This window comes from Danio rerio, chromosome 13 (assembly GCF_049306965.1).
Source record: "Danio rerio strain Tuebingen ecotype United States chromosome 13, GRCz12tu, whole genome shotgun sequence".
NCBI lineage: Eukaryota > Metazoa > Chordata > Actinopteri > Cypriniformes > Danionidae > Danio > Danio rerio.
The window spans coordinates 26,174,338-26,192,019 of NC_133188.1; the positions used below are offsets into that span (position 1 = coordinate 26,174,338).

Here is a 17,682-nt window from a genome sequence, read left to right on the forward strand (position 1 = left end):
TTTACAGAGTTTGTACAATTTGATGAGAGAGAGAAAAAAAACTATCTAAAGCAAAAATTAACATAAGAGTGTTCATGAGTGTTTCATTGGTAGTCTCCTCAGACATCAACAGACTGACAACATTCTGTCATGACATTCCAATGCACTTGTCCACCATCCCCTTTAGTTTGGCCTCTGAGAGCCTTTCACTCTGACTGCCCATGCAAACACTCACTCCGCCTAAACAAAACCACAGCAAGGGAAAAAAAGGCCATCAAAGAGCCAGTGTACAGTGAAACCATGCTGAAACTCGAAACAATCTTTATTGCACGGATTAACAGATTACAAAAAACATAATAATGAAAGTAAGAATTGAACATGTATCCATCAAGGTCACCAGACGGACTTCATTTTAATATAAAAAATAGATACAATTTTAAATGCAAGCAGCATGGTGAGCATGATTTCATGATTGTCGTCTTTTAATAAGTGTATAATTACTTCATAGAAACCCTGTCTTAAATGGATTTTTCATCCAAAAATAAAAATGTGCTGTTAATTTACTGATGCAAATGTGTTTCTTGTGACTGTAAGGTAATAATGTTGTAAATAATGCTTAGTTTAAGAACTCAATGTACTGTGGGCAGCCAAAGGTATTATTATTTATATTTTTTACTTATTTTTTTTACACAAAAACTAGGATCCATTCAGAAGAGTTCATCCCCATGCCCTAATTCCTTAGAAGGGGCTGTCTGAAGGGATCAGTCCTTCCAAACTGAGTGCAGTGTGACACCAAACAACTTCCCTATTCAAAGGATGGTGGCCTGCAGTGTCAATCAGTTGTATTTGTCGAAAATCCTTTACTCCAAGGGCCCTTCGAAGTAGCCGGTTTTGAACATGTTGGTTTGGAACGACACTTCAGTATGGCACCCATGATTTCAAAACCCCACTTGGAACGCACAAAAAGTCTTATTAACCACCAAGAACCACCGCTTCAACTGGAAATGTTCTTGTTAGAGGGCCTGAATTTGAGTAAATTAACAGCAAATGTTTGTTTTTTGGGTGAACTATTCTTTTCAAATAAACAAAAGCACTCTTCAGAGGAGTCTGTCTAGTTCTGTTCTTGTTTCTGTACGTGATGCTGTCGAGCCACAGCTGTGATCAGCGCCGCTCCTTTGCCACTGCCGTCCTCTGAAAGGATGAAATCCACTTTACAATTGGGCGCCAGCTCTCTGACAGTCTCCTTTAAGATCGTGGAGAAGCTGCAATGAAAAACGACAAGTGGTCAAGTTTAGTATATAAAGCCAACACTGATCATTTGTTAATATAAAGGCATTCTGCTGTCTTTTCTTACTGTGGATGTAACTTGTAAAGAGTGCCATCCACTCCAACAGTGATGTCCAGACGATCCAATCCACGGTTCTCTCTGATTTTATCCACAATTGCAGCCATTCCTGCTCCACAGAGCTGAGCTGCTCGACGAGAAACAGCTCCACAAACCTCCTTCACAATAATACTGTCATCGCATGTGCTGTCCAGACCCAGACTCTGCAATATGCACCTCACTTGCAGTAGTGCCAAACGGTCACTAGGCAAATGGGAAAAGCCGAAGCGCAAGTCATGAATAAACTATTATTAATTAATGTTTCCAGTTCATTGTTTTCTTCAAATGGCACTGAAGTGTGCAATATCTCAATTTAAACTGTATTCTGTCATGACAACTGATGGAGAGATTTAGTATGGTAATGAATATGTACAGTGTATGGCAATGTTGATGTGTTTGGTCTTGGCGGCATAGAACTGCTACGTTGCTGCTGCTTTGATTATTATGGCAGAGCAAGTACCGACACTTGGAACTTCTAGTCCAGTAAACTCACAGACATTCAGTCTGAGAACATAACACACTACTGCTGCAAGCATAATATATCTGCAATATATGTATGGTTATATATCTAACCCCCATAGCAGATATAAACACAGGTGGAGCTGGGGTGGAGGAGGGTCTCTGAAAAACATACTGGGGCAAGCTCATTGGCTAATGAGACGACAGCTACCAATCACCTATGCCATGTGGTTAATGATGTAGGAGCAGATTAGGTGTGACCTATCAGCCTGTACGCATAGAGTTTCATGACAGATCTTTGTATTCATTTTCAGAGATGCATTATATCTCTTCACAAGTGTTGTTTGTGTGAAGACGCTGTTGACTATGGTGCTGCATAAATCTGCCAATGAAAATTCCGAAGTGAAGATTCCCTTTGCTCAGGGAGTAGTGAGCATTGATCACTGTGTATGAAGAACACAGTTCATGCATGGAGCTCTCCTCTAATGAGCTTCATATTTGAATCAGGTAGGTAAAATAAGAGAGACATGCAAAATATTCTGAAAAGTGGGTCAAGCTAGAACTATGATTAAAAACCACTGATATAGAGAATTGAAAGTGAAAAGTGTAACCCTCCTATTGTCTTACAAAGTTTGGGTACTGCCTTAAACCTGGGACACAATAAGCTGATGTCAAAGAGCTAAAGTCCTTCGAAAAGTCCCTAAATCTGACTTTGGAAAAGGTGTAAGAACCCTTCCTCTGACACCACACACTATGTCCGAATTCCTTGCTTAATTTTACTCACTCTACACTGATATAGTGCACTCAAGTGTGTAGGGGTAGAGAATCAGTGAACAAGTGAGTGATTTTAGACACAATGGAGCCAACAACAAGGGTTGATTCCTATTTTGGAGTCGACCCTGACTCTACTGCTATTCAGAGTCCAGAAAATGGCTATAAATAACCTCTGCCTTTTTGTTATCTCAAATCCCTGAGATAACTACTTAGAGTTTGACAAGCTATAGCCGATGTGCCATTTTTTTAACCCAACTCTTCACTTTGTTATGATATTTGACAATAAAATTAAACAGTCTGAAAATATAGTGGTCAATACAATCGTAGTTTTATAGGAAGCTGGAAACTTTAGGAAAGGAAACTTTAAATGCCTGTTATTAAAATATTCATTTGACAGAATTGAATATATATTATTAAATGTGCACTCATTATTTTCCCATGTACATGCATTAGTTACTTTGATTTATTAGGACTTAGGTACTGCATTTAAAAGTGGTTCTTTACTTAACGTTTCCTGTTAATTTACTCATTTATTTAGGGTACATGCCAAAATATCAGTGAGGGCAGTTATATGAGGAATGTATTGTGTTGTGTTACCTCTCAATCTGTGAAAGAAACTTGGTTTCAAAGATTCCTTTGGTCTTCAGTCTCTCTGTGATGCGACCGCGAAACAGAAAACCACGCTTTGTGAGATCAATAAGGATCTGCCTTACAATCTCTCCTAAATACATGCCACTGGTCATTTTTTCAAACCTGAAAAGGAAAGAGTAGCACAATGGATTATTTTTGAAAAACTTCAACACAGTTATTAGGGCCTAAATAATGATTTTGTGTATTTTATTTTCATTTAATTTGATATAATATTACAGCATATATGGCGTCACGGTGCAGTGGGTAGCACAATCACCTCACATTAAAAAGGTCGCTGGTTCGAGCCTCAAATGGGTCAGTTAGCATTTCTGTGTGGAGTTTGCATGTTCTCCCCGTGTTTGCGTGACTTTCCTCCGGGTGCTTCGGTTTCCCCCACAGTTCAAAGACATGCGCTATAGTTGAATTGTGTAGGCCAAATTGTCTGTAGTGTTTGTGTGTGAATGTTTCCCAGTGTTGGGTTGCGGCTGGAAGGACATCTGCTGTGTAAACTTGCTTAATTTCATATGCTGGATAAGATGTCGGTTCATTCTGCTCTGGCGACCCCAGATTAATAAAAGGACTAAGCCGAAAAGAATATGAATGAGTGAATTATAGCATATATTGTATATTTTAATGTTTAGTATATTTTAATTAATTAAATATTTAATAATAACAATAGTAAAATTACATTTGTATTTAATAGCAAAAAAAAAAACTAAACAAAAAAAGCATAAAATAAAAATAATATATATTTTTGCTATTTAAAGCCATTTGTTTTGCCCATACAAGGCTTTGTGTATTACAACAGGTTGCTAACACCATTCCTATGCTTTGAGGGAATCATTATAGTATGCTGCCTCCATGTGGACAAACGCAGAAACCTTGCATTGCACTTACTTTGCACAACTGTTTAGATAACCATAAAAAAGGAATGCTACATAAACCATACAGTATAAATACATAATATTAAAAATGTTATAATAAAACTATCGAAACATGGTAATATTTACCTTTGTTTTCCAGCATTGAGTGAGCCGCTGTCTACCTCTCTGTCATATCTGGTCCGGATGTCCTCAATATTATCATTTTCTCCAAAACCTCCCCACTCAGTGTTTACACACATCTGTCCTTCATCACCCTCAACAATCTCAATGTTCTTCATCTCCTCCATGTAACACACATTGCTTCCTGTTCCTGTAGAGTTAAGAATCATGCATGTTTGAAAATTATATTTCTTTCTTTACATATTTTGGTTTGTAATGAGGAGTAAGGTAGCCAAAAATACCACAGAAATGCATTAATACATACCAGCAATAAGACCAATCTGACATTTAGGGTCCTCATATGCACAGGTCATCATTGTGCCAACTGTGTCATTAACTATAGCTACGATATCGAGATCAAACTCCTGTAAAAACAAGTTATTATGTTAACATGTTATCAATGCAAGGCAAGTTTGTTTACTGTATATAGCACATTTCATACACAAGGGTAATTCAAAGAGCTTTAAATGAACAAGAAAGTTTAAAGAATCATAAATTAATCACAAAAAGTATAAGAAATAAATACAACAAAGAATTTAAGTGATTTAACAGATTATAAAAAAGGAATATCATATAATATATATTTATTTTATTAAATGCCATGTCAGCAACAATCCCTATTTCAATGGCAAGAACATTTCATTAATAAATACACAATTAAAAACCACAAACAAATGAATACATCAATTAGATAAGATTTTAGCTTTCATAAATGATACAAATTCTGAAATTTGCAGTTTAAAAGGAATATAAAAAAGAAAGCAAGATACAAATAGTATGTAAGTATTTAGGATGTAGCACAGTGCGGTATAGATTCAGCTTTTCACACCATCATAAACATCAATTAAGAGGACTACAAGCTACATTATATTTTTGTTGGTATGAGAAACTTAAGACCCTCAGGATGTCCTGACTCTGTATGCTATGTACTGTATTGTCTCACTGTTCAAACTTTCAAACAGTAAATCTTACAGGATTTAAACAGTTCTACTGTAGCTATCTATCATGAGCAAAGATAAGCGACTAGCATAGCATATGCTAACAATTATTAAAGAAACAAGTTGAACAGGCTTACAATGTACTAAAGTAAGCTATAAACATGCTAGCAGTGCATTGAAACAATGCTTTAAAACAGGTTAGTGATGTTGATCTTTGCTTCTAAACTTATTAGCAAAGTTTCAATTCATGCTACCATTACCAAACAGGATGGCATGTTAAATCAAGCAACACAACTGAAAAGTAACGTTAGTTATTTGTTAAAAAAAACAAAATGTTTTAGTGCTCCAGTTAGAAATAAGATAAATCGTTATTATTGTTTTAAATAAAATCTCTGAATGCATGAAAATGTAACCCAATTCATTAGTATTGATGATAGTGCTGCTACGCTTTAAGTGTAGGAGTGTGATCTGTAAAACTACTTTACTATGTTTGCTTTCTGCTCACATTTCGTCTTTTGATGGCCTCTCTCAGCATGTCCACAACATCATACCCTTCACAGTCTGTCGCTTTGAAGCCCTTTGTCCAGCAGACCAGATCTCCCTGAACAAATGGGCAAGAAAAATGACTTTGATAATCATTTGAGCACAGGGTTTATCTGTGTGTTTTAACAGGTTGAGTATACGTTCATTTATTTTTATAGGCAATTAAAGAAACTGATAACTGGAGGTAGATGCTTTTTTACCTTATCAATACCTGTCTGATTGCAAGGGAAAGAGAAGGTGAAGCCAAGTGGCAGACGAGTGTTCTTCATTCCCATATAGTCCAAGAAATCTGAGATACACTGAACGATGTGGTCAAACAGCTGAAATTAAACAGAAATAAATAAATAGGTCAGTATAAATTCTTGTTATTTTGCTGAGTTTTTTGGACTATATAAATTCTGTTCAAATGAAATAGGGTATATTATGGTAATGCGTTAACTGTACAAAAATAATAAAAACATATTTGTTTATAGTGTTTTACCTCCTCTCCTGTGCCCTGCATAATCTCCAGTGGGATGGCATAAATTTTGTTGTACATCCGGACTGAATTTCGCATGCCAGTCCGAATCTTAACCACCAACACGCGGAAATTGGTTCCACCAAGATCCAAAGCAAGGTACTTTCCCCTTTCTGTGAAAGTAAAATTTACATCCTAATTACTCAGTTATCATCATGCTTAGACTTCAAACAAACAAGCAAATAAACAAACAAATAAATAAATAAGTAGGTATTTTCTATTACCTGTCCCATCTGGGGTCCTGTAAACATATGTGGGCAGCATTTTTACTGAAGCAGTGGGATGGGTTTCTTTCTTCAGGCCTCGTTCCAACTCCACATGCATCTTCTGCTTCACTTCCAGGAGCTGTGTGGAAGTCAAAGCAAAAGCTGCAAGGGTATCATCAATCTCTTTCCGCTGGGAGGCTAATCGCTGAGCCACGGCGGTCACCATAGCGGCACCTTTGGCACTGCCACTTTCAGACAGCACAAAACGCACATGGCAGTCTGGCACCAGATGGCGGACCACCTTGTGGAGCCTTTTGGGGTACCTTTAAATATCAGATAAAAGTATTTAGCCACTTCTGATTTTAAATGAATCTCCTTGGATTTTACATTTGAGGAGAACTGACGTACTGTGGATGTGTTCTGTAGACCGTCCCATCCACTCCTACAGTAGTCCGAAGGGTCTTCAGCTTTTTGTTTTCTCTGATCCGTGTCAGAATGGCAGCCAAAGCTGCAGCCACCAGATTAGCTGACCTGAAGGACACGATGGTGCAGACATGCTGGACAGCAATACAGTCATCGTCACTGGGATTTAGTCCTAGGTCCTCCAGGATCTCCTTGGTGTTTTCCAAACCGCTTTTATACCTGGAAAAATCCTCAATTAGAATATGCACATATAGGGCTGCATTTACACTGCAGATCTTGATGGTCAATTTCGATTTTGGGACTGTATGTGATTTTTTTGTTGACCTGCTTACTTCATCTTTTAAAAGTGACTCGTATCCGATCGTTTGCACTTACACAGCACACGGCAAAGGCGCAATCACCAGGAAATGGGCGCTGACTAACAGCTGATAATTAAAGAGGGCTCTTTTCTCTATTCCTGTATGTAATCTGTTCACAGCTTTTGACAAGCTGTTTTACTATAGTTTATGACAGAAAGATTCTCATTTGTCCATCTTCTTTTGATATATAGGCTTTTTAAAAATCTTTAGGCATCTTAATGGAATATCCATGGCGTGATTTATGCACGTGATGTAGCTATGCACTAGTTTTATATTAGTTTATATTGGTTATGTGGCAGACATTGCGCTCTCTTGCTCTCATTAACATGCTTAAATACCTGTGCTACATGACAATATAAAAGCTTTTTAAATCCTCGTGCATGAGATTTAAGGTTTGGGAGGTTTGGGACTCAGCTGAAGTCTGTTCTGAAAGGAAAGTGTCAGAGCTGACGTCATTGACTATGGTTTTTAATGATGCACAACTCACATTGACAGGTGAAAATCTGATCTACCTGCTTATACTGCAGACACGAGAACACAGATCTGATTCAATTCTGATAAATTTCCACATATGAACAAGACCTAAATCTGATTTGAGTAAATCGGAATCCATGTGATTTACACGTACATGGGCCATATCTGATCTGTGCCATATGGGAGAAAAAAATCGGAATTGAGTTACTTGAACAGTGCAGTGTAAATGCAGCCTTAAACTCCATCAAATAATCCCGAACACATCAATATGCAATGCCTAAAGTAATAGGAGGAGTGGTACACTGGCAAACTGTAGCTCAGAGTTAAAAACAATTACCCATTTTCATGGTATATTCAGTTTATAATTTTGAATATGTAAACTTACTGTTCAATCAAGCACATATGGTTGGTATGAAATGTTCCCTTGGTTCGAAGAGCATCCGAGATTTGGCCACGAAAGAGTAGACCCTTCTTGGCCATTCTTAAAAGGATAAGTCTCACAAGTTCTCCCATGTACATCCCACTCACCATCTTTTCAAAACTGAAACCAGAGTTAGAAAGATGAATAAAGACATGCTTCTTTGAGCTCCGTATGTTTCCTCTATGGTAATTACAGGCCTAATCAGAGGTTATCATGGGCAAGCTTTGACCCGCAGGCCTTGTTTTGGGACTTACAGCTGTTTTCCTGGATTAATAGAGGCGGCATCAATTTCACGGTCAAAGCTTGTAATGAAATCATCAAGAACACCATCATCTCCAAATGCCCCCCATTCAGTATTGATACACATTCTTCCTTCATCTCCCTCCACCAGGTCAATGTGCCGCATTTCCTCCATGTAACACGCATTAGTGCCAGTACCTGAGGAAACAGACAGAACCTTTAACTTTTGAGATGTCTTCTCCTATTTGAAGTAATGCATTTTATGATCAGATTTAATTGAAGATATATTAGAAAAATGGTTCAGTCTAAAAATCTTACCTACAATAACCCCCACTTCACAGTTCTGGTCATCGTATCCACAGGTCATCATGGCCCCCACTGTGTCATTGACCATCGCCAGGACATCCACATCAAGATCCTTCATACACATCCAGACATAGCATAAACTTTTGGCAAGACATCATGACCACTCACAGATGAAGTCAATACCATTGATTGTCTTCTAAGGAGGCCATATATTAATATTTGGATAGAATAGACATAGGCAAAATAAATGTTTCAATGTGTTGTTTGAAAGAAATGGGTAGGAATATATAGAAATATAATAGCTGTGAGTGACTGGACAGGGCCAGATAGTTATGGCAAGATAACTAGGTCAGAGTTTTCCTAAAATGGCATGGCTTGGGTTGCTAATGTGGAAAATTTACCAACTGATGTCCTAGAGGGAACACATACAAATGGATGACAGGGTGTTTGCCAACCAATACTCATCAGTGCTCAATGGTAATTAAGGGTATCATCTGTAGCTTGGGCCAACAGAGGGTCTACTTCAACACAAGACACCAAATTTTTATGATTTTAGGAGGAATGTGTCACAACACACAGTGCATTGCCCCCCACTGAAGGGATGCATAATGGTTGCCTGGCTGCAGACCATTAAGAGTGCCTACAACAATCTTTTGTGCACCATTGGAAATGCTTACAATTACCACCTGAGCATCAGGACAGGATCTTGGAGCAGTGGAATAAGGTCACTTTGTCCTAACAAAGTCCTACTTTGTATTACAGCAGAAGATGTAATAATGTTGACAAATGTACAGACTTTGGCATAAATAGTAACTAAAATTTTAAAAAACATTCATTACCAACATTTGAGTACAAAGTTCTTAAACACTGCTGATTGGTGTTGTTTTCGCATGCGCAACAGACACTGATTGGCTGCAGTGATCATCACTTTACACTGATGCTCGGACACTGGAGTGTTTAAACACAGTGGATCGTTCATATATCTGCAAACTTCTGATAGACATGACTTTTAAATGCTCCATTGTCTCTGTATCATTGTAAGCTCTTGGTGATAAGTGGTGAAGTGATGATCACCCAATCACAGCCATATTTGTTGAGCATGTAAACACAATGGCCAATCAGCAGCGTTTAAGAATGTACTCAAATATACTATGTACTTGTGCACTATTATGTGGGGAGGTGAGGGCAGCAGGAAGCACTGTGGGTGCACACAACTTATTTATGGCAACAGTATTCTCCAGTGGAATATCTTTAAGCGGAATAACAAGACCTACACTTTACGTACCCAAGTGTGGTAGTCAATGCATGATCAATCAACAAAACTAAACATGCTGCTTTCTACTTAAAAAAAAGTAAAAAAATACATACCCCAACTTTACGAATGGCCTTCCGCAATGACTGCACCACATTGGTTCCTTGAACACCTCTAACCTTGAAATTCTTCGACCATGACAGCAGGACACCCTGTGTCAACACAAACCAAATGGGTCAGTGAGGAGATTAACTGAAATGAATGTCTATTCTTCCATCTTACTGTCGTATTGATAAGGAAATCCATTTATCTCAGTGATTTGAGCACCTTGATCCAATTAAAATCAGACTTGAGTTCTTGTGAAATTTTATATAATCATGTCAGGGTTCAACTCTACCTCGTCTATTTTGGACTGTGCACATGGGAAGGAGAAAGTGAAGCCGAGAGGTTTTCTTGTGTGATTAATGTGGTGCTTCTGTAGAAAAGACTTCAAGGATTCTGCCACATGCTCAAAAAGCTGCAAAAAAAAAATAGTCGTCATTCAAGAAAAATATATATGGAAGGTCATCTGAAATTGTCTTAATACATATTTACAATTGATTCATTTAACAGATGCCTTTATCTAAAGCGACCTAAAAATCAGGGTAATAGAAGCATTTACGACACAACATTTGCATTTGTAAGAATTGCAAACATTATTTCATATAAGAACTAACATAAATGTTTCTTAAATTTCATCAACATCATGATCAACACAGTGGAAAACCAAAATCTTATCCAGTAATCACCTCTGTTCCTCTGCCATTGACAATCTCTTCAGGGATGGGAAAGGTTTCACTCTCCATCTCCACTTTTCCCTTCCCATCTTCTGAAACCTTTACCTGGAGTACTTTAAATTTTGAGCCCCCCAGATCCAGTGCCAGGAATTCTCCCTTCTCTGAAGAACAAACATATAAATCAGATTATATATAAAAAAAGAATTTTATAATAAAGATATTGACTGGCAGCAGCTTCCCTCGTGCAAAAACGGTCACAATAAGCATGAAGTAGCTATTGTACAAACCTGAGCCATCGGGTGTTGAATAAACATGAGTCGGGAGCATCTTCACAGCAGCTGCAGCATTGCTCTCGCTTGACAGTCCCTTCTCCATCTCGAGCCGAAAGCGAGCTGATATGTCCTTCAGCTGATCTTCTGATAGGCGCATTGCATACAGAAATCTGTCTACCTGATGAGAAACACATTTATTACAGACACTACGGCCCAATCCCAATTCTACCCCTTAGCCCTTTCCCTTACCTCTACCCCTTATTTTGCAGGTTCAAATGAAGGAGTAGAGATGTCCCAATTCTCTTTAGCTTGAAGGTGTAGGGCTAAGTGAAAGGGGTACCCCTTCGAACAAAGATTTTTCAGGACCACTCTCGAAACCAAGGTGTAAGAAAATTTCTTAGAATACACCTTTCACAACGGCAGGATAGTTGCACCCGGAAGTAAGGAGATCCACAACTTAGTATTTTTTGTCATTATTACGACATGTGTTTTAATATAATCATAACCACGTTCATGTTTTACCATCATGCTTTAAAAAAAAACACTAATATAAAAACCGCTAAATTTTGTGATCTATAATCCATAATCATAACTCCTGTATAGCAGTCCCACAACATTCTGACACTCGATGACACTCGAATACCGTGTCAGAGAAGTCTAGTGGCTGGGAACAAGCTTTTTACAGTGACTGCTATAATGTTAATGTTGTTTTTGGTGTGTTAACTTTGATGAATATGGCCACTGTGTAAATGCGCAGTACAGTTACGAGTTTATTTCCATGTAATGATAACATAATATATGCTTCAGTGATTTTCTGAAGATAAATAAAATAAATAAATAAAAATAAATAAAATAAAGCAACTGGAATAACTACAGCAGTCGCGATCATCTGATCTCATATGAAGCAAGAGATCACAATGACAAATAATGACATGCGTTGTTAGGTGTTGTAGTGCTGTCCCATTTTTTTTAGGGGTAAATTTTAAAGCCCTTCCCCTTTACACTTTGTTTTAAGGGCCAAGAGAAGGTGGTAGGGGAACAAAAATAGAATTGGGATTGGGCCTACATGCTTTGTTCTCTTTTGTATTGTCTGGCTTCATGTTTCCTTCCTTCTTTCTTATATACTGAAATAAACTAAATACACTGGCTGAAAAAAATAGAAAAGACTAAATTCTGAATAATATATAGGCGATTTTGAGGGATGTAAACAATAACAATAGTTCTATTATGTTTCCAGTTGGAGATCTTTCATTTTCAAAGCTTTAGAGAATTTAGAAAGCTCCACATTGATACTTTTTTTAATGACAACTGTGTTAGCATTAATTATAACTGAATCGCCTGTTACAGTTGAAGTCAGATTTATTAGCCCGTCTGAATTATTAGACCCCCTGTTTATTTTTTCCCCCAATTTCTGTTTATTGGAGTGCAGATTTTTTTAACACATTTCTAAATATAATAGTTTTAATAACACACTTTTAATAACTGATTTATTTTATCTTTTCCATGATGACAGAAAAAAAAATATTCTAATTAAAATTTCTCCATAAATAGAGTGTAAAGGTTTTTAAACTTGCTTGACATTGTTTTGGACTTTGCGAAAAAGGGTTCATACAAATTATGAGAGATGCATTGATAACTATTATTATAAAATATGAGCAGGTGTGTCCAACCTGTAACTGGTAATGTATAACAGAAAACGTCATTGTAAAGATAAGATGGATTAAATACAAGATGAATCATTCGAAAAAGAGCTCTGCAATGACAAATAATCAACAACAAAATGACATTGTTGAAACCTTAAAGCCAACACAAGATATACATTTTCATGGTTAAAAAAAAGAGATCCATGAATGCAGGTGAGGAGGTCAAGGTCCTCTCCCCTCGCTGTCAGTAATCTGCTCACCGAAAGCGTGTGTGAAGGAGTTAATGATTCCACAGGCAAATCACAGTGAATCACATTCAAGAAAAATCCAAAATACACTGATAAAGTCAAACAAAGCCTTTCTGTTCACTCAGAGAATGAAGCAAATTGAAGTCAGTAAAATACACTGTAAACTAAATCTTACTGCCTTAAAGTTGAGTTGGATCAAATGAACTTTTCTAGTCATCTCAACTTACTTTAATCAAACTGACTAAAAATATTATGTTAAACTTTGTATAACTTAAATCATTTAGTTGAAACCTGATTAACTCATTAAAATATGTTAAAGCAACATACAAATGTTTGTTGTCTTGAATTTTTGTCATGAAACTTAATTCATCAAAGATGTACAGAACATTTCTTTTAGATACTATACACGCTAAATAACTTGTTTTAACCCAATTTGAGTTAAATATGGAAAACCTAGCAGCTTAGTTAAAAACTTTTGTTTAAAAAAATAACTTGCACTCAAAAAATGCTGCTTGTTCAAATTACCTATTTAAAATGAGCTGAAACAACACAATTCTTGGGTTTTTTGGGGGATCAACGTAACTTTTTGTTCAATTCCCTTAAATTTGTAATAAGTTAACGTATTTCCTTAATATTTTCCCAACCCAGCATTTTTCTAAGAGAATGTTTGACTAAAAACAAATGTTTGAACAAGTCAGTAGTGCTTTTTAAACACTTACCTTCTTGATCTGATCCTCCTGCAGCTTTGAGAAGTAAAAGGACAACAAATGAACCGCGAACATCTTGGCTTCCTAATGCAGGTCAGACTAAATGAACGGTCAGATTTAGATGTGTTCCCCTTAAATTGTTTGACCTCCTGCTTCCTCAGGAGTGATTCTGGTGTGACTGAGACAAGTTTTTTTCGGAGCTTGTGTTCCACTAAGCAGTTCGGTGCATGCTTTTCCCTCCCCTTTTACGGCTAAATAATTAATGGCTAAGCCTTGTTCGGCCCCTTAGCTCTCCAGTCTCTCCTAGCAGCTTGTTTGGGTTTACTCTAACCAGAAGAAACACCTTAAAACAATCACAGGCCAAACAATAGATCAAAAAGAGTTCAGTATGTAAACTTCCTTAGTAAAAAGAGAGAGAGAGAAATACTGAGGTACAGCCTTATCTGCTTTCAGCAGGACAGAGTTGACAAGATCAGTCAGAGTCCAGATGAGATCAAGCCTGTAATGGTAAGGTAATAAACATAGCATAAATGCGTTTGTAATACAGCAGCAAAGGTTTATGGGCTGAAAAATTGTTGAAAGATTAAAATGTGGATCAGGTGCTCGGCTAATGCGGTTTCTTTGGTAACAGACAGAGATTAACTGGGGCCTTCAGCAAACACAGAGCAGATTGAGCTACTAAACAGTTTCAACACTTCACTTCTTTTGCTGACTCATTCAGTGAGCATCACAACTACCAAAGCATGCTGTCAGATCATTCATTTTAGTGGACGGTTAGAGACAAATTATTGATCATTTTTAAACATTCACATTAGTAATAAAAAATGAATAAAACCATAGTTTGCACTCTTCGAAAGGGAACCGATGATGTTATAAGCTGTTATCTGCAAAGAATGAAAAATGTATAGGCTTATAGCATGCTAGAGAGACATTTTTTATTAAAACTAAATGCAAAAGTTAGAGCCAAACTGATTACCTATAATTTTATGGATAATCTAGTTTATTTTCATTATAATTTTTATGAGTTACATATAAATTATATGATTGAATTATTGGTGGAATTAGTGCTTATTACATTTTAACTCAAAGTTTATTGCTATAAAAAATAAAATCTGCATTTTAAGTCATATTCAGACATATTCCAAATGTTGTCAGAAAAAGCAGAAGACATACTTAAAGGGCATCTATTTTTACTCCTTTAACGAGATGTAAGATAAACCTTTCGTGTCTCCAGAATGTTTCTGTAAAGTTTCAGCTCCAAATACCTATCAGATAATTTTTTATAGCCCCCAGAATAATCTCATTTTGGTGTCTGAGTACAGTGTAGCTGTTTTTGTAGCCTGTGGCTTTAAATGCAAATGAGCTGCCTCTCCCCACCCACCACGTGCTTGTCTGTTTTTCCTACGTTACATAAGATAAACAGCAGTCAGTGACAGAGACAGACACGGATGAAGCTGATATACAGCTTATTAGTCAAAAATATTAAGTATGTTTATTTCATGTATTTGTGTTGGAGTTTATTCAAGCCTTTCTGAAATGATGAGTCACACAAATGCTGTTTGCAGTACACACACGTATTAGTATTTACTGACACCATGCGGCTGTGGTTTTTTATAGTGGTTAAGAGTTACACATGGACTTTACTGTCTTTACAAATATGCTCTGATTTAAAACATTTTAAACTTATAAAACTCACAGAGAGTTGAAACAAATATTTTAATGTTTTTTTATTTAAAAAAAATTCTGTAGACGTGTATTAGGGGTGTAATGATTTATCGTGGTACGATTTATTGAGATGCAAAAATGTCACAATATGCATCATGGCGTTATGATGATTTTATTACGATATGATGTTCGTTTTTCTCTTATTAGTTGAGCTGTTTGCACATGAGCTACGTTCCACCTGCTGTCGCACGTGAGTTCAGATTGCTTGAACTAGCAGCAGAAACAGTTAGCAGGCCAAGATGAGTGGAGTTGAAATACATTATGTCCCATCCTCTCATAGTCAGATGTCTGGCAACATTTCGGTTTTACAGTCATTGCTTTAGACTCATCTGCTTTTTGACACGCATACTGGGTCAAACATAGCCTAAGTTTTAAAGTCTTCACATTGTTTTACGTACTTTGCTCAGCGACATGGACACCTCCTAATGGTGTTAAAAGAGTCACATACTGTAGGTACAATTCACCCAAAAATGTCATTTCTGTCTTCATATAATGCTGTATTCGTGGCCGCAAATTTACACATGACGTGAGCTGCTGACCGCTGACTGGTGACACGTCTACTTTAGTAAACAGAACCTGCATAGGCTGTGAATAACAGGTAATAAAGTTGTAAATAACATTCCGTTTTTGGCACAGAGTGATCGTTTTGGAGCCACGTGGGAAGTATGAACAGCACTTAAGAGTGAAAATGAAACCGAAAGCGTGCACGTCATTTAAATAATCATATCGCATTTTAGAGTTGTAATTATAACAAGCATTTATTGTTTTTCCATAGCAAACACGGAGGGTTGTGCATGAGAATAAATGTTTAAATGGAACAATTCAATGGATAAGCTAGAGCGCTACCTCGACCAACAAGCTGCTATAACAAGCTGCAACGCTTTTGAGTAAAAAAGGTATGCAAAAATGCACGTCAACATAATACACTTGATAGCGCTGACATCAGCGACGCCAAAGAAATAGTAAACCTGCTTAAACCACTGGTAAGGGCCACGACTGTCCTGTCTGATGAAAAGACGGCCACCATGTCACTCATCGTGCCCAACATGAAGACAGCCATCCAAAAAAACCTCTCAGATACACAGAAGTTGAGGATTATCTTATAGAAATGGGGATTACCTGAAAATGTAAACATTTAGATTTGTTTTGTCAAGAAACTGCAACCAAGCAAAGCCTTCAGCTCTTACTGTTAAATTCACTTGAAAAGTTTGATCTTTATCATTTGTGCACCTTTACTTAAATTGTTCCTTAATTTTGTGTCTGTCATTTCAATAATATATTATAGAAAAGTTTTAAAATTGTTTTATTTTCCAGAGACAGGGCTATTTAATAAATTAAAAAAATTAAAATTAAAAGGAAATTAAAAAAAGGGACTTGTGTTTATATCATTCCGATATGACAGTGAACACACTATACATGCACACAGTTCTGTCCTACCAGCTTACAAAAGTTCATTTTCCTCATAGATGCCCTTTAATAGATATTTAAATATACTTAACTTTAACTTTAAAATTGTTTAATTTGGTAATGTGGACTAACAATGAATAATACTTATACAAAACTTAATCTTAACATTAATTTCTCCATTTACTATTGCATTTCAGTAGTAAGTTATATGAACAAATAATTTACTGAATTGAAAATAATAACAACATAGGTTAATAAATCCTGTAATAATATATAATGCTTATGTAAAGTCTGACCCTATTACATGAAAAGTTCTACTTTGCATTGATTTTTTTTTTTACTGTACAAGGCTGTTGCAGTAAGATGTGGATGACAAAACCGCTGAAATAGCTGTAGTATTGCATTGGCTGAGTTGAGTTCCTAAAATAACATCAGATTCAATAACCGTGCTAAAAATAGCAGAGGGTAAATACAAATTATTGGTTTTAAACAGCAGGTTCAGTGAACTGCAAGGTCAGATGCAGCTTCACAATTTTGCTAGTCATGGGAACAAGAGGTTTTCTTAAATTTGTGTTACATGTAAGATTTTGGTGGTAAACTTATATTTATTGATATCATATTTAATATTGTCATATATAAAGCGAGTGGAACAGCCCTCTTTTTAATGCTCGGTTTTGCCTTTAAAAGAGATGCCAAGTGCATAAAAAAAAAAAAATATATATATATATATATATATATATATATATATAAAAAAAAAAAAAATATATATATATATATATATATATATATATATATATATATATATATATATATATATATATATATATATAATTGAACAACCATTGCATCAAATTCTAAATATCAGCAACAGAGCCATACAGGTTAACCTTTTTTTTTGTTTGCACTAATATTTAGAGATTGTTGATTATTAGTAATTAACTACTAGCAGTTGACAA

At 36.3% G+C, this 17,682-nt stretch overlaps 1 protein-coding gene and 1 long non-coding RNA gene across 2 annotated transcripts in view; one reads left to right on the top strand and one right to left on the bottom strand.

Annotated features, from left to right (window-relative positions):
• LOC141377176 (uncharacterized) overlaps nt 1–17,682 on the top strand; it is a 50,424-nt gene that overhangs the window by 19,997 nt on the left and 12,745 nt on the right. The gene's annotated exons all lie outside the window — the stretch shown is intronic.
• Nucleotides 672–13,806, bottom strand: hkdc1 (hexokinase domain containing 1). The gene is given in 18 exon segments (NM_001115125.1): nt 672–1,241; nt 1,334–1,567; nt 3,194–3,349; nt 4,237–4,420; nt 4,535–4,634; nt 5,713–5,808; nt 5,951–6,070; nt 6,232–6,380; nt 6,492–6,796; nt 6,882–7,115; nt 8,115–8,270; nt 8,405–8,588; nt 8,709–8,808; nt 10,065–10,160; nt 10,346–10,465; nt 10,737–10,885; nt 11,012–11,174; nt 13,607–13,806. Coding segments are annotated over 18 exon segments (2,760 nt in total). The 5' UTR covers nt 13,670–13,806; the 3' UTR covers nt 672–1,090.